The sequence below is a fragment of the Ranitomeya variabilis genome, chromosome 6, assembly GCF_051348905.1.
Source record: "Ranitomeya variabilis isolate aRanVar5 chromosome 6, aRanVar5.hap1, whole genome shotgun sequence".
Classification (NCBI taxonomy): domain Eukaryota; kingdom Metazoa; phylum Chordata; class Amphibia; order Anura; family Dendrobatidae; genus Ranitomeya; species Ranitomeya variabilis.
In genome coordinates this window covers 486,664,939-486,690,307 of record NC_135237.1, presented here as the reverse complement: position 1 = coordinate 486,690,307, position 25,369 = coordinate 486,664,939, and the positions used below count along the sequence as shown (strand labels likewise).

The 25,369-nt window shown below is 45.8% G+C and overlaps 1 protein-coding gene across 3 annotated transcripts in view; it reads right to left on the bottom strand.

Annotated features, from left to right (window-relative positions):
- LOC143782813 (uncharacterized) overlaps positions 1–25,369 on the bottom strand; it is a 634,917-nt gene that overhangs the window by 236,478 nt on the left and 373,070 nt on the right. For all 3 annotated transcript variants that reach the window (XM_077270687.1, XM_077270690.1, XM_077270689.1), the window contains exon 21: positions 14,143–14,252. In XM_077270687.1, the coding sequence (XP_077126802.1) occupies positions 14,143–14,252 (110 nt within the window). The remainder of the gene's footprint in view (positions 1–14,142; positions 14,253–25,369) is intronic.

Genomic DNA, 25,369 nt, shown 5'->3' with positions numbered 1-25,369 from the left:
TCCGTTCCCCCGGCGGTCTTTTTTGATAGCTTGACTCTAACTCCGGGGAGCCCCCAGCAATCATGTGTTAAGTGTGAGGAGACTCTGCAAAACGTCTTCAGCTCCCTTCTGCCGCCATCACAGGAAAATAGATTTACAGAATGACAAATCAGGCCTGTGATGTGTATGAGGGTGCCCCAGACATAATAGATAAGGGTTCAGACTGGGAACCTTGTGTGGCATTTGTCAACTAGATTAAAACACCCATTTTCACTTTTAGCTTAGATACTTGCATAATTATTCCATATAAATCCTATTACATCAAGTAGCCAAAGTAGCTACAGGCAATGTGTTGTCCTTACTGACTAGGTCACATGACTCTGACAGTGCAACCGGTAAAGAAGTCAATAACGCAAATAAGGCTACTTTCACACTAGCGTCGTTTGCAATACGTCGCAATGCGTCGTTCAGGAGAAAAAACGCATCCTGCAAAGTTGTCTGCAGGATGCGTTTTTTCCCCATAGACTTACATTACCGACGCATTGCGATGTATCGCCACACGTCGCAACCGTCGTGCGGTTGCGTCGTGTTTTGGCGGACCGTCGGCACAAAAAACATTACATGTAACTTTTTTTGCGTGTCGTGTCCGCCATTTTCGACCGCGCATGTGCGGCCGAAACTCTGCCCCCTCCTCCCCGGACCTTACAATGGGGCAGCGGAAGCGTCGTAAGACTGCTTCCGCTGCCCACGTCGGGCATTTATTTCACAGCATGCGTCAGTACGTCGGCCCGACGCACTGCAACGGGCCCGTACCGACGCTAGTGTGAAAGCAGCCTTACATTAGAGCCAACAATGGACAGAACTTATTTGTAATCAATACCATGACTGATACACACCATAACACACAACATACCAACTAAGACCAACAATATGGTGCAACTAAAGTCTCATAAAAAATATTATATTTTACAGATATGAAAGATAAATAGCATAATAAAAATAAAAAACTTAGTAACTCAATGGAGGACTACACATGCAAATATAGGATGTTGCTTTTAAGCTTGTAAAAAAAGCTTCACAGTGCCAATAATTGCTAACCAGCAACAGCAAGGCCTTATACAGTATCCGAAAAAATATCAAAATGGAGTAGCAAAGGATAACATTACATTGTTTAAAACATAACTTTTACTGAGTTGTTTTAAAAAAAACTACCATATAACCGTATATGTACAAAGTGCAGTGTCAAAGTGCTAAGTGCATAAAACGTGAAAAAAAATATAAAAACAAAGTAAATAGAGAAACCACAAATACCACCGAAAGTATCACTAAGGGTATTATCTCCACATTGGGAATATACCAGTGTTCGGGATTCTTGCTCAAGTATTCATATATCGTAGAATCCTTTCATGAAATATCCATGTCTCAATATTCTTAGATATAGACACAATGTACCATCATAGCCTGGATACCATAGACCATTTAAATATATGGACAACTTCGTGAAACCACACTTTTTCTCCTGGCATATCGCTTTACTATCATTTGAGACCAGTCCTATATTATATACGGATAACTCTCGTTCGGTCTCATCTGTATTATTCTTATAATCATTCAGTGGTATATAAACAGTATGCTCACCAATAGATTACTACTGAGATGTCCCATCAGCCACATCTCAAAAACAGCAGCCTTATACCCCTATATATTTCGAATACATCAATGCCCCCAGAAGCAATGGCATGGATTCAAATAGCGGGCTAAGTGTACTCTGCGTAAATCATATATACTCATCTGGGTCCGCAGAATATCTCTCTGGGAAACCCTTCAGTTCAGGCATACTTGTCACCGGCAATCCTCATTTTCATATTGTTGCACGGTTCCATGTTGCTATAATGTCTCCCAATGCAGTGCCAATAATGTAGATCATAATAAAGAATATAAAGTAAAATGTATAGTTAAGAGCACTTACATCATGTGATGATGAGAGGACTTAGTTGCAGCATGGCCCTGGCACCCCAACACACATTTCACGCTAGCTTTGTCAGGTGACACGGCCCTGCAGGCCACATCTGGTCCTCTGGCTGTTACAGTCCAGATTGTGGACTGAGGAAGCTGAAGGGCTGAAAACACTGGCCCACAGGCCATACCATGCAGCTGCCCTCCCTCACCCAGTGCCCAATATCACCACTACCTGCAGGATGCAAATAGAGGAGAATATAATGATGGAGGAGGGGGTGGACTGCTTCCACCATTCAGTTTGTGCAACACTCAGAAAACTGACGTAATGACTAGGGTTGAGCGACTTTAACTTTTTTAAGATCGAGTCGGGTTTCGCGAAACACGACTTTCTCAAAAGTTGAGTCGAGTTAAATCGGCCGATTATCGCGAAAAGTCGGGGATCGACCGAAACACGAAACCCAATGCAAGTCAATGGGGAAGCATATTCGGCAGTGAGTGGAGGCCAGGAAAACACCTACAGTGCCCATTTTAATGGCAAAAACATCCATTCTTGTTACTGAAGCTTGTCAATCTTAATTTACTTTATAATAATAGTTAGGCATTGGAAATTGGGGGTCATTTGGCTAAAGTTGTGGGGGGTAGGGCTGGTTCAAGTTTTTAGTGGGCCCAGGAAACGTGGACTATGTCACGGCGGTGGAGCAGGGAGAGGTAAGTATTTAAACTTTGCAAGTGCTGTGATCCTGAGCAAGCAGGGGGGGGCCCACTCGTTCGCATTGGCACTGGCACAGGGCACCTCAAAGTACGGCAGTGTGTTTGCACGGCGGGGGCGCCTCCCACCGGCAGCGACACTTTTGCGTACTATGAGGGGCCCTGTGCCAGTGACGTCGCCAACGAGTATGCACCCCCACCTGATGAAGGAACCTGCACTTTCATCTGCACCTTCCTCTTTGTCCCCGTGTAAGGTGGTATAGTATGCGGGAAGGGGAACCTGACTTTCAGCAGGGTCAGATTCTGGCTGTGTAGCTTGCAAGGGGAATGTAGTGGTCTGGGTCAATGTACCAGCAGACTCATCTAGCACTGGCTGGGCAATGGGCAGGATGAGGAGGATATAGGCCCAAATAATAAAGTGGGCTAAATGCAGTTCAAAATTGGTAACAGGACTAACCAGGCGGCATTGCTTTGTTCAGTGGAGGACAACTGTAATGAGAGGCTGACACAGTGAGTAGGCCCAAATAAGTAACCAGGCTAAATGCAGTTCAAAATTGGTAACAGGACTAACCAGGGGGCATTGCTTTGTTCAGTGGAGGACAACTGTAATGAGAGGCTGACACAGTGAGTAGGCCCAAATAAGTAACTAGGCTAAATGCAGTTAAAAATTGGTAACAGGACTAACCAGGCGGCACTGCTTTGTTCAGTGGAGGAGAACAGCAAGGAGCGGCAGACACCGTTAGTAGGCCCCAACCAAACTAGTAGGCCAAATGCAGTTTAATATCTGATGTAGCCCGAAAGCCTGAAGATTGAAGCTCAGCTTTGCTCAGCAGAGGAGAAAAGCAAGGAGCGGCAGACACCGTTAGTAGGCCCCAACCAAACTAGTAGGCCAAATGCAGTTTAAAATTTGTAAATATAGGCCGAAAGCCTGAAGATTGAAGCTCAGCTTTGCTCAGTGGAGGAGAAAAGCAAGGAGCGGCAGACACCGTTAGTAGGCCCCAACCAAACTAGTAGGCCAAATGCAGTTTAAAATTTGTAAATATAGGCTGAAAGCCTGAAGATTGAAGCTCAGCTTTGTTCAGTGGAGGACAACACCAAGGAGCGGCAGACACCATTAGTAGGCCCCAACCAAACTACTAGGCCAAATGCAGTTGCTTATTAAAAATATAGGCTGAAAGCCTGAGGATTGAAGCTCAGGATAAAAAAACAGGAGAACACCAAGGAGCGGCAGACACCGCTAGTAGGCCAAACTTGTAGGCCAAATGCAGTTTGAAATTCAAGATACAGGCCGAAAGCCTGAAGATTGAAGCTCAGGAGAAAAGCACAGGAGAACACCGTTAGTAGGCCCAACCAAACTAGTATCCCAAATGCAGTTTCATATTAAAAATATAGGCTGAAAGCCTGAAGATTGAAGCTGAGCTTTGTTCAGTGGAGGACAACACCAAGGAGCGGCAGACACCGTTAGTAGGCCCAACCCAACTAGTAGCCCCAATGCAGTTTTCAAATTCCTATAGGCTGAAAACCTGACAATTGAAGCTCAGCTTTTTTCAGAGGAGGACAGTTGTATTGAGTGGCGCAGACAGACACAGGTAGTAGGTCTTAAACAAAAAAGTTGGCTCAATGCAGTTTAAAAAAGGTTACAGCGGTACACAGGCAGCATTGGTGTGGTCAGCGGAGGACGATTGCAAGGAGGGACCACAGACAGACTTACTACGCCTAAAATAAAAAAGTAGGCTCTATGCAGGTTTAAATAGGCTACAGGGGTACACAGGCAGCATTGGTGTGGTCAGCGGAGGACGATTGGAAGGACTGGCGCAGACATACTAGGCCTAAAATAAAAAAGTAGGCTCTATGCAGGTTTAAATTGGTTACAGGGGTACACAGGCAGCATTGGTGTGGTCAGCGGAGGACGATTGGAAGGAGTGGCGCAGACTTACTAGGCCTAAAGTAAAAAAGTAGGCTCTATGCAGGTTTAAATTGGTTACAGGGGTACACAGGCAGCATTGGTGTGGTCAGCGGAGGACGATTGGAAGGACGGACCGCAGGCAGACTTACTAGGCCTAAAATAAAAAAGTAGGCTCTATGCAGGTTTAAATAGGTTACAGGGGTACACAGGCAGCATTGGTGTGGTCAGCAGAGGACGATTGGAAGGAGTGGCGCAAACTTACTAGGCCTAAAATAAAAAAGTAGGCTCTATGCAGGTCTAAATTGGTTACAGGGGTACACAGGCAGCATTGGTGTGGTCAGCGGAGGACGATTGCAAGGAGGGACAGCAGACAGACTTACTAGGCCTAAAATAAAAAAGTAGGCTCTATGGAGGTTTAAATAGGTTACAGGGGTACACAGGCAGCATTGGTGTGGTCAGCGGAGGACGATTGGAAGGAGTGGTGCAGACTTACTAGGTCTAAAATAAAAAAGTAGGCTCTATGCAGGTTTAAATTGGTTACAGGGGTACACAGGCAACATTGGTGTGGTCAGCGGAGGACGATTGGAAGGAGGGGCAGACACAGTTAGTAGGGCCAAAAAAGTAATAGGCAAAATGCAGTTAAAAATAGGTTACAGGAGTACGCAGGCGGCCTAGCTTTGTTCAGTGGAGGACAACTGTAAGGAGTGTCTGACACAGTTAGTAGGCCAAAATAATAAAGTGAGGTTAATGTCTGGCAAAAAAAAATTATTCACAAATAAACAGGTGGCATACCTAGGAACAGGGGTGGGCTCCTCTGCTGACTTGCAGACAGTGGTAGTTGGTGCAAAGTATTAACTGGTGAAAATGTAGGACAGGGCCCCTGACTATTTTTACTAGCATCAATCATGTCAACAAATTGGTATTGGCAGTGCCATTGAAGGATTTAACAGCACAGACTAAACAGTGGTGGAGCAGTGAGAGGTAATTTTGAAAGTGGTAGAGCACTGTTTGAGCTGGGGGGGGGGACACTCTCTCGTGGGCGGCGGTACTGGCCCAGGGCCCCTCATGTTGCGACGGTGTGTCTGATGTTGGGTGTGCACCACCACCGCCAGAGACACTTCATTGTACTATGAGGGACCCTGTGCCAGTGCCGTCACCCAAAAGTGGGCACACCCACCTGTTCAGCCAAACGGCACTCGCACGGGTGCTTGCGCCAAGTGGGGACCACGGCCCCGTGGGGGGAGTCAGCCCATTAGGGAGGTGTAAAAATGGCCAATGGTGGACATACAGCAGCTGCAAATGGAGAAATTGGAGCAGTCAGTAAGCAGAGTCCAAAATCAAGATCTCTTTACAGGAAAGCTAGGTGTCAGCAGGGAAAGGTGGGGCAAAATAATTAGAAATCCATGATTGGTTCATTTTAATGAAGGTTAGATCATCAACATTTTGGGTAGCCAGACGAGTCCTTTTTTCGGTCAGTATTGAACCAGCAGCACTGAGTACTCTTTCTGATAGCACACTAGCAGCTGGGCAAGCAAGCTCCTGTAAAGCATATTCTGCCATTTCAGGCCAGGTGTCTATTTTGGATGCCCAGTATTCAAATGGGAATGACGTGTGAGGGAGAACATCGATAAGGGAGGTAAAATAGTTAGTAACCATACTGGACAAATGTTGTCTCCTGTCACTTTGAATCCATGCTGCAGTACCTGTCGTGTCTGCGGTCATTGCGAAATCACTCCACAACCGGGTCATAAAACCCCTCTGTCCAACGCCACTTCTGATTTGTGCACCTCTAACACCTCTGCCATGTTGCCCACTGCAGCTCGTGTGAGAACCATCACCGCAGCTGTGTGCTGGGAATGCCTGAACCAAGCGGTCTACAAGAGTTGCTTGTTTGGTAGCCAATATTTGCTCAAGGTTCTCATGTGGCATGATATTTTGTAATTTCCCTTTATAGCGTGGATCCAGGAGGCAGGCCAACCAGTAATCGTCATCGGTCATCATTTTGATAATGCGGGGGTCCCTTTTTTAGGATACGCAAGGCATAATCCGCCATGTGGGCCAATGTTCCAGGTGTCAATTCACTGCTTGCGCTGGGTTGAGGAGCACTTTCTGGCAAATCAACATCACTTTTCTCCCTCAAAAACCCTGTACCTGACCTTGCAAAGCCACCAGTTTCTATTGCCCCCTGAGAAGCTTCCTCCTCCCATAGATATTCATCCCCATCATCCTCCTCGTCCTCCTCCTCTTCGTCCACCACCTCGTCCAGGAGACTTCCCTGAGCAGACAATGGCTGACTGTCAAAGCTTCCCTCGTCCTCGGCTGCAGACGCCTGCTCCTTTATGTGCGTCAAACTTTGCATCAGCAGACGCATTAGGGGGTTGCTCATGCTTATGATGGCGTTGTCTGCACTAACCAGGCGTATGCATTCCTCAAAACACTGAAGGACTTGACACAGGTCTTGTAGATTCGACCACTGCACACCTGACAACTCCATGTCTGCCATCCAACTGCCTGCCCGTGTATGTGTATCCTCCCACAAACACATAACAGCACGCCTCTGTTCGCACAGCCTCTGAAGCATGTGCAGTGTGGAGTTCCACCTTTTTGCAACGTCGATTATTAGGCGGTGCCGGGGAAGCTTCAAAGATCGCTGATGGTTCTGCAAACAGCTGGAGTGTACGGGCGAACGGCGGATGTACGAGCAAAGTCTTCGCACCTTCTGGAGCAGGGAGGGTAACCACGGATAACTTTTCAGGAAGCACTGCACCACGAGGTTCAAGGTGTGAGCCAGGCAAGGAATGTGTTTCAGTTGTGAAAGGGCTATGGCAGCCATAAAATTCCTTCCGTTATCACTGACTACCTTGCCTGCCTCAAGATGTACACTGCCCAGCCATGACTGAGTTTCTTTCTGCAAGAACTCGGCCAGAACTTCTGCGGTGTGTCTGTTGTCGCCCAAACACTTCATTTCCAACACAGCCTGCTGACGCTTAACACTAGCTGTTCCATAATGGGACACCTCGTGTGCAACACTGGCAGCTGCGGATGGAGTGGTCGTGCGACTGCGGTCTGTGGACGAGCTCTCACTTCTGCTGGAGGAGGAGGAGGAGGAGGGGTGGCGAATGCCTACAGCCAACTGTTTCCTAGACCGTGGGCTAGGCAGAACTGTCCCACTATGGCTGTCCCCTGTGGTCCCTGCATCCAGCACATTAACCCAGTGTGCCGTGATGGACACGTAACGTCCCTGGCCATGCCTACTGGTCCATGCATCTGTTGTGAGGTGCACCTTTCTACTGACAGATTGCCTGAGTGCATGGACAATGCGGTCTTTGACATGCTGTTGGAGGGCTGGGATGGCTTTTCTCGCAAAGAAGTGTTGACTGGGTAGGTCATAGCGTGGCACTGCACAGGCCATCAGGGCTTTGAAAGCTTCGCTTTCAACCAACCAGTAAGGCATCATCTCTAACGAGATTAGTCTAGCAATGTGGACGTTCAAACCCTGTGTACGCGAATGAGAGGCTGAGTACTTCCTTTTCCTAACGAGAGTCTCTTGTAGGGTGAGCTGGACTGGAGAGCTGCATATGGTGGAACTAGCGGGGGTGGTGGTGGACATGGCAGACTGAGAGAGGGTTGATGATGGTATTCTTGCTGTTGGCCTACATAGTGTTTCCTCCCAAGAACCTGGTGATTCCCTGTCTGCTTTGGCCTTGCGACGATACCTTCACATTTGCTGCAGGTGGTGTCGTAAACGGTGGGCTTACAGTGAGGGAAGGAATGTAGCGTTGCTGACTAGCTTCACTGTGAGCGGGTGCAACAACGTTACGGGACGTTTGGTAGTTAGTCCAGGCTTGCAAGTGCATGGTGGTTAAATTTCTACGCATGCAAGTTGTATTTAAATTTTTGACATTCTGACCTCTGCTAAAGGTCCTTGAGCATTTCTTACAGATCACTTTGCACTGATCATTCGGATCTTGGTTAAAAAATTGCCAGACTGCACTCTTCCTACTATCGAATACCTTTTCAGGCATTGCACACTGTGCTACTTTAACCGGCTGTCCTACAACTGTTTGTGCAACTGGCAGATGAAACCTGTTGCGATGTTGATGCCTGCTGCGGCTCCTCCTCCTCCGCTTCAGAGCTACTGCCATCAGCACCCTGTTCCCCCAATGGCTGCCAATTGGGGTCAACAACTGGGTCATCTATCACCTCCTCTTCTATGTCCTGTGCACCTTCCTCTGTGTCACCGTGTAAGCAGGTGCTATAGCGTTCGGGACGGGTCACCATAGTCTCATCAGGGTCAGATTCTGGCTCAGTACACTGCGAGGGCAATGTTGTGATCTGAGTCAATGGAACAGCATAATAATCTGGCTGTGGCTGTGCATCTGTGCACTCCGTGTCCGATTCATCTTGTAATGGGCATGGCCTGTTAACAATTTCCCTTTCTAACCCAGGCACGGTATGTGTAAAGAGCTCCATGGAGTAACCTGTTGTGTCGCCTGACGCATCCTTCACTGTTGTTCTGGGTGAAGGACACAAGGAAGCGACTTGTTCCTGACCGGGAGCATCCACTGACGACGCGCTGCTTTTAAATTTTGCACTTTCCGAAGAGGAGGCGAAAGAGCTAGAGGCAGAGGCAGCAAGGAAAGCCAAAACTTTTTCCTGCTGCTCCGGCTTTAAAAGCGGTTTTCCTACTCCCAGAAAAGGGAGCGTTCGAGGCCTTGTGTAGCCAGATAATGACGCTGGTTCAACAACTCGAGACTTAGGGGCTATATTGCTTTTCCCACAACCACCTGATGCTCCACGACCACCACCACTTCCATCATTACCAGCTGGCAATGACCGCCCACGGCCACGACCTCTTCCACCAGACTTCCTCATTCTTGGGAAAATGTAACCAAACTAACAACCGTTATATTGTCCTGTAAAACCAGGTAGAAGGTGTACGTAAACTTGTTGTGAATTTAAAACTCCCTTTTTTATGTGTGGGAGACAGCCGAAAAATCATGCCCACTGTATTACACTATACAGTTTGATTGGCAGAAAGAGGCTGGCAGATATGCCACTAACAGGACTGACGCAGATGCACACACTGGCAATATAAATCTCCCTTTTTCTTATATGGGAGACTAGTGAATAAATCAGGCCCACTGTATTAGGCTACGTTCACATTTGCGTTGTGCGCCGCAGCGTCGGCGCCGCAGCGCACAACGCAAACAAAAACGCGGCAAAACGCACGCTAAAACGCTGCGTTTTGCGCCGCATGCGTCGTTTTTGGCCGAAAGTTGGACGCAAAAAAAATGCAACTTGATGCGTTTCTTGCGTCCAACGCTTGCGGCCATGCGGCGCAAAACGCAGCACAACGCATGTCCATGCGCCCCCATGTTAAATATAGGGGCGCATGACGCATGCGGCGCCGCTGCGGCGCCCGACGCTGCGGCGCTGACCGCAAATGTGAACGTAGCCTTACAGTATAGTTTCTGTGGCAGAAAATGACTGACAGAGATACCACAGACAGGACTGGCGCAGATGCACAGATTTGGCAATATTAATCTCCTTTTTTTTTATATGGGAGACTAGTGAATAAATCAGGTCCACTGTATTAGAGTATAGTTTCTGTGGCAGAAAATGACTGACAGAGATACCACAGACAGGACTGGCGCAGATGCACAGATTTGGCAATATATTCTCCCCTTTTTTTATATGGGAGACTAGTGAATAAATCAGGCCCACTGTATTACAGTATAGTTTCTGTGGCAGAAAATGACTGACAGAGATACCACAGACAGGACTGGCACAGATGCACAGATTAGGCAATATTAATCTCCCCTTTTTTATATGGGAGACTAGTGAATAAATCAGGCCCACTGTATTACAGTATAGTTTCTGTGGCAGAAAATGACTGACAGATACCACAGACAGGACTGGCGCAGATGCACAGATTTGGCAATATTAATCTCCCTTTTTTTATATGGGAGACTAGTGAATAAATCAGGCCCACTGTATTACAGTATAGTTTCTGTGGCAGAAAATGACTGACAGAGATACCACAGACAGGACTGGTGCAGATGCACAGATTTGGCAATATTAATCTCCCTTTTTTTAATATGGGAGACTAGTGAATAAATCAGGCCCACTGTATTACAGTATAGTTTGATTGGCAGAAAATGACTGACAGAGATACCACAGACAGGACTGGCACAGATGCACAGATTTGGCAATATTAATCTCCCTTTTTTTTATATGGGAGACTAGTGAATAAATCAGGCCCACTGTATTACAGTATAGTTTCTGTGGCAGAAAATGACTGACAGAGATACCACAGACAGGACTGGCACAGATGCACAGATTTGGCAATATTAATCTCCCTTTTTTTATATGGGAGACTAGTGAATAAATCAGGCCCACTGTATTACAGTATAGTTTCTGTGGCAGAAAATGACTGACAGAGATACCACAGACAGGACTGGCACAGATGCACAGATTAGGCAATATTAATCTCTCCTTTTTTTATATGGGAGACTAGTGAATAAATCAGGCCCACTGTATTACAGTATAGTTTCTGTGGCAGAAAATGACTGACAGAGATACCACAGACAGGACTGGCGCAGATGCACAGATTTGGCAATATTAATCTCCCTTTTTTTATATGGGAGACTAGTGAATAAATCAGGCCCACTGTATTACAGTATAGTTTCTGTGGCAGAAAATGACTGACAGAGATACCATAGACAGGACTGGCGCAGATGCACAGATTTGGCAATATTAATCTCCCTTTTTTTAATATGGGAGACTAGTGAATAAATCAGGCCCACTGTATTACAGTATAGTTTCTGTGGCAGAAAATGACAGACAGAGATACCACAGACAGGACTGGCACAGATGCACAGATTTGGCAATATTAATCTCCCTTTTTTTTATATGGGAGACTAGTGAATAAATCAGGCCCACTGTATTACAGTATAGTTTCTGTGGCAGAAAATGACTGACAGAGATACCACAGACAGGACTGGCGCAGATGCACAGATTTGGCAATATTAATCTCCCTTTTTTTATATGGGAGACTAGTGAATAAATCAGGCCCACTGTATGACAGTAAAGTTTCTGTGGCAGAAAATGACTGACAGAGATACCACAGACAGGACTGGCGCAGATGCACTGATTGGCAATATAAATCTCCCTTTTTAGGTGTGGGACAGTGCAGAAAAATACAGGCCCACTGTTTTACACTACACAGTTTCAGGGGCAGAAAGTGGCTTGAAGATTTGTAAAAAAAAAAAAAAAAAAAAAGGGGACTGTACTACAATTACTATCTCCCTACAATAATCTCAGAAAAGTATGGCAGGCAGCAATAAAAAGGACTGCTGCACACAAAAGTGTGGACAAACAAACAAGATAGCTGTGCAGAAAGGAAGGAGCAACAGGATTTGTGCTTTTAAAAAAGCAGTTGGTTTGCACAGCGGCGTACAAACAGCAGTGCAGCTATCAGGGAGGAGCCTTCTAGGGCAGCCCAATAAGCTACAGAGCTGATGAAGAAAAATCTAGCCTCCACTGTCCCTGCAAAGAAAAGGTGGTGTTGGACAGTGGAAATCGCTACAGCACAAGCAGTTTGGGGGTTAATGTACCCTGCCTAATGCTATCCCAGCTTCTGACGAAGTGGCAGCAACCTCTCCCTATGCTCAGATCGGCAGCAGTAAGATGGCGGTCGGCGTGCACGCCCCTTTATAGCCCCTGTGACGCCGCAGAAAGCAAGCCAATCACTGCCATGCCCTTCTCTAAGATGGTGGGGACCAGGACCTATGTCATCACGCTGCCCACACTCTGCGTCCACCTTCATTGGCTGAGAAATGGCGCTGAACGCGTCATATGAAACGCGACTTTGGCGCGAAGATCGCCGACCGCATGGCCGATCCCACACTGTGATCGGCTCGGGTTTCACGAAACCCGACTTTGGCGAAAGTCGGCGATTTATGAAATTGACCGATCCGTTTTGCTCAACCCTAGTAATGAAGTCACTACATCACATCTAATGTGGGGAGCGCCAGTGCACTGGAAGCTGAAGCAGAGCGCCGGGGGAGCTGGATAGTGGTGATTATTTTTTTTGTTTTTTGTTTTTCTTGTTTAAATGTTATGAATGTGTGTGGGATGTGTGTCTGTATATAGGGGGCTATGTGGGGACTCGTACTTTATAAAGGAGGGCTATGTGGAGGCTCATTCTGTATGCAGGAAGGATAGGTGGGGGCTCATTCTGTATACAGGAAAGCAATGTGGGAACTTATACTGTATATATTGTGGCTATGTGGGGGCTCACTGTATATAGGGGCTATGTAAGGACTAGGAAGGCTAAGTGGCGACTTGTTCTGTATATACGGGGACTGTGTGGGGGTTCTTACTGTATATAGGGACCGTTTGTGGGCTGATACTGTATATAGTGGGACTGTGTGGGGGCTCATACTGCATATAGGGGACTGTGTGGGGATCATACTGTAGATGGGGGCTGTGTGGAGATCATACTGAATATAGGGGGCTGTGTGTGGGCTCATACGATATATGGAAAGGCTGTGTGCGGGGTCATACACTATATAGGGGGGTGTCGGCAAAGAATTTTTCTCGATATTATGTGGTAAAATTAATATAAAATAATAAATATCATTAATGTTAGTATTAATGTTGAGAAAAACAAATTTCAGCCAATTGGTTCAACCCTCCACAATAGTCACGCTATCTCATGTTCCTTGGGAAAAATACACCCTTTGTATATGGGGAATATGAAAATGACATACAAAAGTTAGGCATTTCATTTTAACAACACAAATTATTAAATTATGTTAAGAAAACCAATAAAAAGGGCATGTGCACACAAAGTCATCACAGCAGAAATTTCTGCTCCAAACATGCATCTCTTGGCAGGAAAAAGCTGTGCAAAATCTGTGCGTTTTTGGATGCATTTTTCCCTATTCATTTGATGGGTGAGTAACGCTGCAAAATCACTAAAACAGTTGTCATACTGCAAATGTGAAATCAGCAAAGAAAAATAAGCAGCATGTGCGTGAGATTTCAGAAACCTCATTCATTTTGCTGGTACTGTACTGTAAACTGCAGGGTTTTGGTGCAGAGATTTCTCCTGAATGTTTGCACATACCCAAAAAGAGAAAAAAGTTAGAAAAGAAAAAGCGTTACAAACTTTTTATATAGACAGCATATTTGGGCCTGCTCACAAGGAAATATACTCCACCTCCGTAATACACTTTTCTTCCAAACAACGTGAAAAATAACTTGGCCAATTACATAATTTTCAAATTAACATTCTTTCCCAGTTTGGAATAACTCACAGAAACTTATGAAAAATAAACTATTATTTTGAAAAACAAGCTAAAGTAAAGATTTTAACTCGGTTCACTGAAAAAAAAAAACAACTAATGAAACGAAGAGAATACAAAAAAAAAAAGTCACTAAAATAAACCAGGCAATGGAGTTCTTAAAAAAAAAGCTGTACTGTAATATAACACCATACCTATAACTGCTTAACAACCCAGAAAAAGAGAGGCCTTAAACAATGCAGAAAATGATGTGCGGCATTTATCAAATTTACTTACTTTTGCTCTTTGATCCACTGATTAACATTTTCAGCCACAAATTCACTTTCCTTATGGAGGCGACTGTTGTCAGTTTGTGTTGCTTCTAGAGCTTGGCGCAGGATTTCCAGCTGTGGATGTAGACAGATCAAAGACTATGATGGACTCCCTAGAACAAGGGCTATCTGGAATACTAATAATAGTCTGTAATACTTGTAAAGAATCAAGTCATTTTTCTCCACTCCTTCAAATAATCATGGTTTCCTTGTACATGCTATTAATTGATTCAATATGCGAGATGGAATGCCTGAACCTTTCCCACGCTTTACATTTACCAGTTTACTATAATATGCATTACTCTACCTCCAGAGGTTGTTTAATTCAAATCAGGCTTATATTATATAAAAAAAAGACATATGAAAAGAGCCGCTACAACTTGTAATGTTTAAAGCGTAGTTTCAGGTTAATGTGTGCACCGTGATGTGATTTTCATGAAAAGGCTATCTGCCATTGAGGTGTAACTTCAAAATTATTGCAAACAGAACCTGGGCAGAGTTTACGGAGAACGATTACGCTTCATCTTTAAACAATGTGATCTTCCCTCTAATAACCAATCAAATGGAAAAATACAAGTGAAATTGTGCCAAAAGTCGGATGAGTGAAACTGGTCTTAGAGGAGTTGGCAGCGACATTTATATAACTTGACAGGGACTGTAACATGTGAAACGCTAACTTTCAGCCCTCGTCACACGACCACTTCATATGCGATTTGCATACACCCGATCATGTGCCAACTGCTTTCTCTTCCACTTCTCTCTCGGCATTTTTACTATCATACGTTTCTTGAGGAGCACCTGTTTCATTTCCATTTTTTTTTACACTAATAATATGATACCACCGAGAGAAGTCCACTTCTAGTAAAGTCTGTACTTAACAGGGTCTTCTCAAGTTTGAAAGTTATCCCCTACCAAAGAATATGCCCCTCAATGATCCTAAAAAATAGGGCTCTAATGGAGAGAAAGTCAATCATGTGCACTACCTCTCCATTCAGTCTAATAGGAACATGAACCATCTCTGGAGATCCCTGTTGTGAAATTGGATTTTGGGCTCCCCCGGTGGCCACTGGTGGAATTGAACTGGTGTGCATCATCCTCTCTGTTCACCTGTTTCCATCAGGATGTGGGAGTCGCTATTTAGCCTTGCTCCTCTGTCACTTCCATGCCGGTCAACATTGTAATCAGAAGCCTTTCTGTGCATGTTCCTGCTGCTAGACAACTCCCAGCTAAGTTGGACTTTAGTCCTTGTTTGTTTTTGCATTTTGTTCCAGTTCACAGCTGTAGTTTCGTTTCTGTGTCTGGAAAGCTCTTGTGATCTGAAATTGCCACTCTGATGTTATGAGTTAATACTAGAGTCTTAAAGTAATTTCAGGATGGTGTTTTGATAGGGTTTTCAGCTGACCATGAAAGTGCCCTTTCTGTCTTCCTGCTATTTAGTAAGCGGACCTCAATTTTGCTAAACCTATTTTCATACTACGTTTGTCATTTCATCTAAAATCACCGCCTATATTTGTGGGGGCCTCTGTCTGCCTTTCGGGGAAATTTCTCTAGAGGTGAGCCAGGACTATATTTTCCTCTGCCAGGATTAGTTAGTCCTCCGGCCGGCGCTGGGCGTCTAGGGATAAACCGCAGGCTACGCTACCCGGCTACTGTTAGTTGTGTGGCAGGTTTAGTTCATGGTCAGTTTAGTTTCCATCCTTCCAAGAGCTAGTTCTTATGTTTGCTGGGCTATGTTCTCTTGCCATTGAGAACCATAACAGTTTGACCGGCCACAAAGGGTTAAATTAATTGACAGAGAAAGGAGAGAAAAGAGAAGTCTGCTGAAGATTTTTTTTTTTTTTTTTTTTTTTTTTTCCCTTCAGTTCTGAGTGTGCTTGTAATTGAATCTCTTGCAAGTCTGTCTATATTGCAGCCTTTCTCTCTCTCTCTCCTTCTAATCCTGGAATGGCTCTGTGTTCACCTGTTTAAAATGGATATTCAGAGTTTAGCTGCAGGTTTGAATAATCTCACCACGAAAGTTCAAAATTTACAAGATTTTGTTGTTCATGTTCCTATTATCTGAACCTAGAATTCCTTTGCCTGAATTTTTCTCGGGGAATAGATCTTGCTTTCAAAATTTCAAAAATAATTGCAAGTTGTTTTTGTCCCTGAAATCTCGCTCTGCTGGAGATCCTGCTCAGCAGGTCAGGATTGTGATTTCCTTGCTCCGGGGCGACCCTCAGGATTGGGCTTTTGCATTGGCTCCAGGGGATCCTGCGTTGCTCAATGTGGATGCGTTTTTTCTGGCCTTGGGGTTGCTTTATGAGGAACCTCAGTTAGAACTTCAGGCGGAAAAGGCCTTGATGTCCCTATCTCAGGGGCAAGACGAAGCTGAAATATACTGCCAGAAATTCCGTAAATGGGCTGTGCTTACTCAGTGGAATGAGTGCGCCCTGGCGGCGAATTTCAGAGAGGGTCTCTCTGATGCCATTAAGGATGTTATGGTGGGGTTCCCTGTGCCTGCGGGTCTGAATGAGTCCATGACAATGGCTATCCAGATCGATAGGCGTCTGCGGGAGCGCAAATCTGTGCACCATTTGGCGGTGTCTACTGAGAAGACGCCAGAGAATATGCAATGTGATAGAATTCTGTCCAGAAGTGAACGGCAGAATTTTAGACGAAAAAATGGGTTGTGCTTCTATTGCGGTGATTCAACTCATGTTATATCAGCATGCTCTAAGCGTACTAAGAAGCTTGATAAGTCTGTTTCAATTGGCACTTTACAGTCTAAGTTTATTCTATCTGTGACCCTGATTTGTTCTTTATCATCTATTACCGCGGATGCCTATGTCGACTCTGGCGCCGCTTTGAGTCTTATGGATTGGTCCTTTGCCAAACGCTGTGGGTATGATTTGGAGCCTCTTGAAACTCCTATACCCCTGAAGGGGATTGACTCCACCCCATTGGCTAGCAATAAACCACAATACTGGACACAAGTAACTATGCGGATTAATCCGGATCACCAGGAGATTATTCGCTTTCTTGTGCTGTATAACCTACATGATGTGTTGGTGCTTGGATTGCCATGGCTGCAATCTCATAACCCAGTCCTTGACTGGAAAGCTATGTCTGTGTTAAGCTGGGGATGTAAGGGGACGCATGGGGACGTACCTGTGGTTTCCATTTCATCATCTATTCCCTCTGAGATTCCTGAATTCTTGACTGAATATCGTGACGTTTTTGAAGAACCTAAGCTTGGTTCATTACCTCCGCACCGGGAGTGCGATTGTGCCATAGATTTGATTCCGGGTAGTAAATACCCTAAGGGTCGTTTATTTAATCTGTCTGTGCCTGAACATGCTGCTATGCGAGAATATATAAAGGAGTCCTTGGAAAAGGGACATATTCGTCCTTCGTCATCTCCCTTAGGAGCCGGTTTTTTCTTTGTGGCTAAGAAAGATGGCTCTTTGAGGCCGTGCATTGATTATCGGCTTTTGAATAAAATCACGGTTAAATATCAATATCCGTTGCCACTGCTGACTGATTTGTTTGCTCGCATAAAGGGGGCCAAGTGGTTCTCTAAGATAGATCTCCGTGGGGCGTATAATTTGGTGCGAATTAAGCAGGGGGATGAGTGGAAAACCGCATTTAATACGCCCGAGGGCCACTTTGAGTATTTGGTGATGCCTTTTGGTCTTTCAAATGCCCCTTCAGTCTTTCAGTCCTTTATGCATGACATTTTCCGTGATTATTTGGATAAATTTATGATTGTGTATCTGGATGATATTTTGATTTTTTCGGATGACTGGGACTCTCATGTCCAGCAGGTCAGGAGGGTTTTTCAGGTTTTGCGGTCTAATTCCTTGTGTGTGAAGGGTTCTAAGTGCGTTTTTGGGGTTCAAAAGATTTCCTTTTTGGGATATATTTTTTCCCCCTCTTCCATCGAGATGGATCCTGTCAAGGTTCAGGCTATTTGTGATTGGACGCAACCCTCTTCTCTTAAGAGTCTTCAGAAATTTTTGGGCTTTGCTAACTTTTATCGTCGATTTATTGCTGGTTTTTCTGATGTTGTTAAACCATTGACTGATTTGACTAAGAAGGGTGCTGATGTTGCTGATTGGTCCCCTGCTGCTGTGGAGGCCTTTCGGGAGCTTAAGCGCCGCTTTTCTTCCGCCCCTGTGTTGCGTCAGCCTGATGTTGCTCTTCCTTTTCAGGTTGAGGTCGACGCTTCTGAAATCGGAGCTGGAGCGGTTTTGTCGCAGAGAAGTTCCGATTGCTCCGTGATGAGACCTTGTGCTTTTTTCTCGCGTAAATTTTCGCCCGCCGAGCGGAATTATGATGTTGGGAATCGGGAGCTTTTGGCCATGAAGTGGGCTTTTGAGGAGTGGCGTCATTGGCTTGAGGGGGCTAGACATCAGGTGGTGGTATTGACTGACCACAAAAATCTAATTTATCTTGAGTCCGCCAGACGCCTGAATCCTAGACAGGCGCGCTGGTCGTTGTTTTTCTCTCGGTTTAATTTTGTGGTGTCCTACCTGCCGGGTTCTAAGAATGTTAAGGCGGATGCCCTTTCTAGGAGTTTTGAGCCTGACTCCCCTGGTAATTCTGAACCTACAGGTATCCTTAAGGATGGAGTGATATTGTCTGCCGTTTCTCCAGACCTGCGGCGGGCCTTGCAGGAGTTTCAGGCGGATAGACCTGATCGTTGCCCACCTGGTAGACTGTTTGTTCCTGATGATTGGACCAGTAAAGTCATTTCTGAGGTTCATTCTTCTGCGTTGGCAGGTCATCCTGGAATCTTTGGTACCAGGGATTTGGTGGCAAGGTCCTTCTGGTGGCCTTCCCTGTCTCGAGATGTGCGAGGCTTCGTGCAGTCTTGTGACGTTTGTGCTCGGGCCAAGCCTTGTTGTTCTCGGGCTAGTGGATTGTTGTTGCCCTTGCCTATCCCCAAGAGACCCTGGACGCACATCTCGATGGATTTTATTTCGGATCTTCCTGTTTCTCAGAAGATGTCTGTCATCTGGGTGGTGTGTGATCGTTTCTCTAAGATGGTCCATTTGGTTCCCCTGCCTAAGTTGCCTTCTTCTTCCGAGTTGGTTCCTCTGTTTTTTCAAAATGTGGTCCGTTTGCATGGTATTCCGGAGAATATCGTTTCTGACAGAGGTACCCAATTCGTGTCTAGATTTTGGCGAGCATTCTGTGCTAGGATGGGCATAGATTTGTCTTTCTCGTCTGCTTTCCATCCTCAGACTAATGGCCAGACCGAGCGGACGAATCAGACCTTGGAGACATATTTGAGGTGTTTTGTGTCTGCAGATCAGGATGATTGGGTTGCTTTTTTGCCTTTAGCGGAGTTTGCCCTCAATAATCGGGCCAGCTCTGCCACCTTGGTGTCTCCCTTTTTCTGTAATTCGGGGTTTCATCCTCGATTTTCTTCTGGTCAGGTGGAATCTTCGGATTGTCCTGGAGTGGATGCTGTGGTGGAGAGGTTGCATCAGATTTGGGGGCAGGTAGTGGACAATTTGAAGTTGTCCCAGGAGAAGACTCAGCTTTTTGCCAACCGCCGGCGTCGGGTTGGTCCTCGGCTTTGTGTTGGGGACTTGGTGTGGTTGTCTTCTCGTTTTGTCCCTATGAGGGTTTCTTCTCCCAAGTTTAAGCCTCGGTTCATCGGCCCGTACAAGATATTGGAGATTCTTAACCCTGTGTCCTTCCGTTTGGACCTCCCTGCATCTTTTTCTATTCATAATGTTTTTCATCTGTCATTATTGCGCAGGTATGAGGTACCGGTTGTGCCTTCCGTTGAGCCTCCTGCTCCGGTGTTGGTTGAGGGCGAGTTGGAGTACGTTGTGGAAAAAATCTTGGACTCCCGTGTTTCCAGACGGAAACTCCAGTATCTGGTCAAATGGAAGGGATACGGTCAGGAGGATAATTCTTGGGTGACTGCCTCTGATGTTCATGCCTCCGATTTGGTCCGTGCCTTTCATAGGGCTCATCCTGATCGCCCTGGTGGTTCTGGTGAGGGTTCGGTGCCCCCTCCTTGAGGGGGGGGTACTGTTGTGAAATTGGATTTTGGGCTCCCCCGGTGGCCACTGGTGGAATTGAACTGGTGTGCATCATCCTCTCTGTTCACCTGTTTCCATCAGGATGTGGGAGTCGCTATTTAGCCTTGCTCCTCTGTCACTTCCATGCCGGTCAACATTGTAATCAGAAGCCTTTCTGTGCATGTTCCTGCTGCTAGACAACTCCCAGCTAAGTTGGACTTTAGTCCTTGTTTGTTTTTGCATTTTGTTCCAGTTCACAGCTGTAGTTTCGTTTCTGTGTCTGGAAAGCTCTTGTGATCTGAAATTGCCACTCTGATGTTATGAGTTAATACTAGAGTCTTAAAGTAATTTCAGGATGGTGTTTTGATAGGGTTTTCAGCTGACCATGAAAGTGCCCTTTCTGTCTTCCTGCTATTTAGTAAGCGGACCTCAATTTTGCTAAACCTATTTTCATACTACGTTTGTCATTTCATCTAAAATCACCGCCTATATTTGTGGGGGCCTCTGTCTGCCTTTCGGGGAAATTTCTCTAGAGGTGAGCCAGGACTATATTTTCCTCTGCCAGGATTAGTTAGTCCTCCGGCCGGCGCTGGGCGTCTAGGGATAAACCGCAGGCTACGCTACCCGGCTACTGTTAGTTGTGTGGCAGGTTTAGTTCATGGTCAGTTTAGTTTCCATCCTTCCAAGAGCTAGTTCTTATGTTTGCTGGGCTATGTTCTCTTGCCATTGAGAACCATAACAGTTTGACCGGCCACAAAGGGTTAAATTAATTGACAGAGAAAGGAGAGAAAAGAGAAGTCTGCTGAAGATTTTTTTTTTTTTTTTTTTTTTTTTTCCCTTCAGTTCTGAGTGTGCTTGTAATTGAATCTCTTGCAAGTCTGTCTATATTGCAGCCTTTCTCTCTCTCTCTCCTTCTAATCCTGGAATGGCTCTGTGTTCACCTGTTTAAAATGGATATTCAGAGTTTAGCTGCAGGTTTGAATAATCTCACCACGAAAGTTCAAAATTTACAAGATTTTGTTGTTCATGTTCCTATTATCTGAACCTAGAATTCCTTTGCCTGAATTTTTCTCGGGGAATAGATCTTGCTTTCAAAATTTCAAAAATAATTGCAAGTTGTTTTTGTCCCTGAAATCTCGCTCTGCTGGAGATCCTGCTCAGCAGGTCAGGATTGTGATTTCCTTGCTCCGGGGCGACCCTCAGGATTGGGCTTTTGCATTGGCTCCAGGGGATCCTGCGTTGCTCAATGTGGATGCGTTTTTTCTGGCCTTGGGGTTGCTTTATGAGGAACCTCAGTTAGAACTTCAGGCGGAAAAGGCCTTGATGTCCCTATCTCAGGGGCAAGACGAAGCTGAAATATACTGCCAGAAATTCCGTAAATGGGCTGTGCTTACTCAGTGGAATGAGTGCGCCCTGGCGGCGAATTTCAGAGAGGGTCTCTCTGATGCCATTAAGGATGTTATGGTGGGGTTCCCTGTGCCTGCGGGTCTGAATGAGTCCATGACAATGGCTATCCAGATCGATAGGCGTCTGCGGGAGCGCAAATCTGTGCACCATTTGGCGGTGTCTACTGAGAAGACGCCAGAGAATATGCAATGTGATAGAATTCTGTCCAGAAGTGAACGGCAGAATTTTAGACGAAAAAATGGGTTGTGCTTCTATTGCGGTGATTCAACTCATGTTATATCAGCATGCTCTAAGCGTACTAAGAAGCTTGATAAGTCTGTTTCAATTGGCACTTTACAGTCTAAGTTTATTCTATCTGTGACCCTGATTTGTTCTTTATCATCTATTACCGCGGATGCCTATGTCGACTCTGGCGCCGCTTTGAGTCTTATGGATTGGTCCTTTGCCAAACGCTGTGGGTATGATTTGGAGCCTCTTGAAACTCCTATACCCCTGAAGGGGATTGACTCCACCCCATTGGCTAGCAATAAACCACAATACTGGACACAAGTAACTATGCGGATTAATCCGGATCACCAGGAGATTATTCGCTTTCTTGTGCTGTATAACCTACATGATGTGTTGGTGCTTGGATTGCCATGGCTGCAATCTCATAACCCAGTCCTTGACTGGAAAGCTATGTCTGTGTTAAGCTGGGGATGTAAGGGGACGCATGGGGACGTACCTGTGGTTTCCATTTCATCATCTATTCCCTCTGAGATTCCTGAATTCTTGACTGAATATCGTGACGTTTTTGAAGAACCTAAGCTTGGTTCATTACCTCCGCACCGGGAGTGCGATTGTGCCATAGATTTGATTCCGGGTAGTAAATACCCTAAGGGTCGTTTATTTAATCTGTCTGTGCCTGAACATGCTGCTATGCGAGAATATATAAAGGAGTCCTTGGAAAAGGGACATATTCGTCCTTCGTCATCTCCCTTAGGAGCCGGTTTTTTCTTTGTGGCTAAGAAAGATGGCTCTTTGAGGCCGTGCATTGATTATCGGCTTTTGAATAAAATCACGGTTAAATATCAATATCCGTTGCCACTGCTGACTGATTTGTTTGCTCGCATAAAGGGGGCCAAGTGGTTCTCTAAGATAGATCTCCGTGGGGCGTATAATTTGGTGCGAATTAAGCAGGGGGATGAGTGGAAAACCGCATTTAATACGCCCGAGGGCCACTTTGAGTATTTGGTGATGCCTTTTGGTCTTTCAAATGCCCCTTCAGTCTTTCAGTCCTTTATGCATGACATTTTCCGTGATTATTTGGATAAATTTATGATTGTGTATCTGGATGATATTTTGATTTTTTCGGATGACTGGGACTCTCATGTCCAGCAGGTCAGGAGGGTTTTTCAGGTTTTGCGGTCTAATTCCTTGTGTGTGAAGGGTTCTAAGTGCGTTTTTGGGGTTCAAAAGATTTCCTTTTTGGGATATATTTTTTCCCCCTCTTCCATCGAGATGGATCCTGTCAAGGTTCAGGCTATTTGTGATTGGACGCAACCCTCTTCTCTTAAGAGTCTTCAGAAATTTTTGGGCTTTGCTAACTTTTATCGTCGATTTATTGCTGGTTTTTCTGATGTTGTTAAACCATTGACTGATTTGACTAAGAAGGGTGCTGATGTTGCTGATTGGTCCCCTGCTGCTGTGGAGGCCTTTCGGGAGCTTAAGCGCCGCTTTTCTTCCGCCCCTGTGTTGCGTCAGCCTGATGTTGCTCTTCCTTTTCAGGTTGAGGTCGACGCTTCTGAAATCGGAGCTGGAGCGGTTTTGTCGCAGAGAAGTTCCGATTGCTCCGTGATGAGACCTTGTGCTTTTTTCTCGCGTAAATTTTCGCCCGCCGAGCGGAATTATGATGTTGGGAATCGGGAGCTTTTGGCCATGAAGTGGGCTTTTGAGGAGTGGCGTCATTGGCTTGAGGGGGCTAGACATCAGGTGGTGGTATTGACTGACCACAAAAATCTAATTTATCTTGAGTCCGCCAGACGCCTGAATCCTAGACAGGCGCGCTGGTCGTTGTTTTTCTCTCGGTTTAATTTTGTGGTGTCCTACCTGCCGGGTTCTAAGAATGTTAAGGCGGATGCCCTTTCTAGGAGTTTTGAGCCTGACTCCCCTGGTAATTCTGAACCTACAGGTATCCTTAAGGATGGAGTGATATTGTCTGCCGTTTCTCCAGACCTGCGGCGGGCCTTGCAGGAGTTTCAGGCGGATAGACCTGATCGTTGCCCACCTGGTAGACTGTTTGTTCCTGATGATTGGACCAGTAAAGTCATTTCTGAGGTTCATTCTTCTGCGTTGGCAGGTCATCCTGGAATCTTTGGTACCAGGGATTTGGTGGCAAGGTCCTTCTGGTGGCCTTCCCTGTCTCGAGATGTGCGAGGCTTCGTGCAGTCTTGTGACGTTTGTGCTCGGGCCAAGCCTTGTTGTTCTCGGGCTAGTGGATTGTTGTTGCCCTTGCCTATCCCCAAGAGACCCTGGACGCACATCTCGATGGATTTTATTTCGGATCTTCCTGTTTCTCAGAAGATGTCTGTCATCTGGGTGGTGTGTGATCGTTTCTCTAAGATGGTCCATTTGGTTCCCCTGCCTAAGTTGCCTTCTTCTTCCGAGTTGGTTCCTCTGTTTTTTCAAAATGTGGTCCGTTTGCATGGTATTCCGGAGAATATCGTTTCTGACAGAGGTACCCAATTCGTGTCTAGATTTTGGCGAGCATTCTGTGCTAGGATGGGCATAGATTTGTCTTTCTCGTCTGCTTTCCATCCTCAGACTAATGGCCAGACCGAGCGGACGAATCAGACCTTGGAGACATATTTGAGGTGTTTTGTGTCTGCAGATCAGGATGATTGGGTTGCTTTTTTGCCTTTAGCGGAGTTTGCCCTCAATAATCGGGCCAGCTCTGCCACCTTGGTGTCTCCCTTTTTCTGTAATTCGGGGTTTCATCCTCGATTTTCTTCTGGTCAGGTGGAATCTTCGGATTGTCCTGGAGTGGATGCTGTGGTGGAGAGGTTGCATCAGATTTGGGGGCAGGTAGTGGACAATTTGAAGTTGTCCCAGGAGAAGACTCAGCTTTTTGCCAACCGCCGGCGTCGGGTTGGTCCTCGGCTTTGTGTTGGGGACTTGGTGTGGTTGTCTTCTCGTTTTGTCCCTATGAGGGTTTCTTCTCCCAAGTTTAAGCCTCGGTTCATCGGCCCGTACAAGATATTGGAGATTCTTAACCCTGTGTCCTTCCGTTTGGACCTCCCTGCATCTTTTTCTATTCATAATGTTTTTCATCTGTCATTATTGCGCAGGTATGAGGTACCGGTTGTGCCTTCCGTTGAGCCTCCTGCTCCGGTGTTGGTTGAGGGCGAGTTGGAGTACGTTGTGGAAAAAATCTTGGACTCCCGTGTTTCCAGACGGAAACTCCAGTATCTGGTCAAATGGAAGGGATACGGTCAGGAGGATAATTCTTGGGTGACTGCCTCTGATGTTCATGCCTCCGATTTGGTCCGTGCCTTTCATAGGGCTCATCCTGATCGCCCTGGTGGTTCTGGTGAGGGTTCGGTGCCCCCTCCTTGAGGGGGGGGGTACTGTTGTGAAATTGGATTTTGGGCTCCCCCGGTGGCCACTGGTGGAATTGAACTGGTGTGCATCATCCTCTCTGTTCACCTGTTTCCATCAGGATGTGGGAGTCGCTATTTAGCCTTGCTCCTCTGTCACTTCCATGCCGGTCAACATTGTAATCAGAAG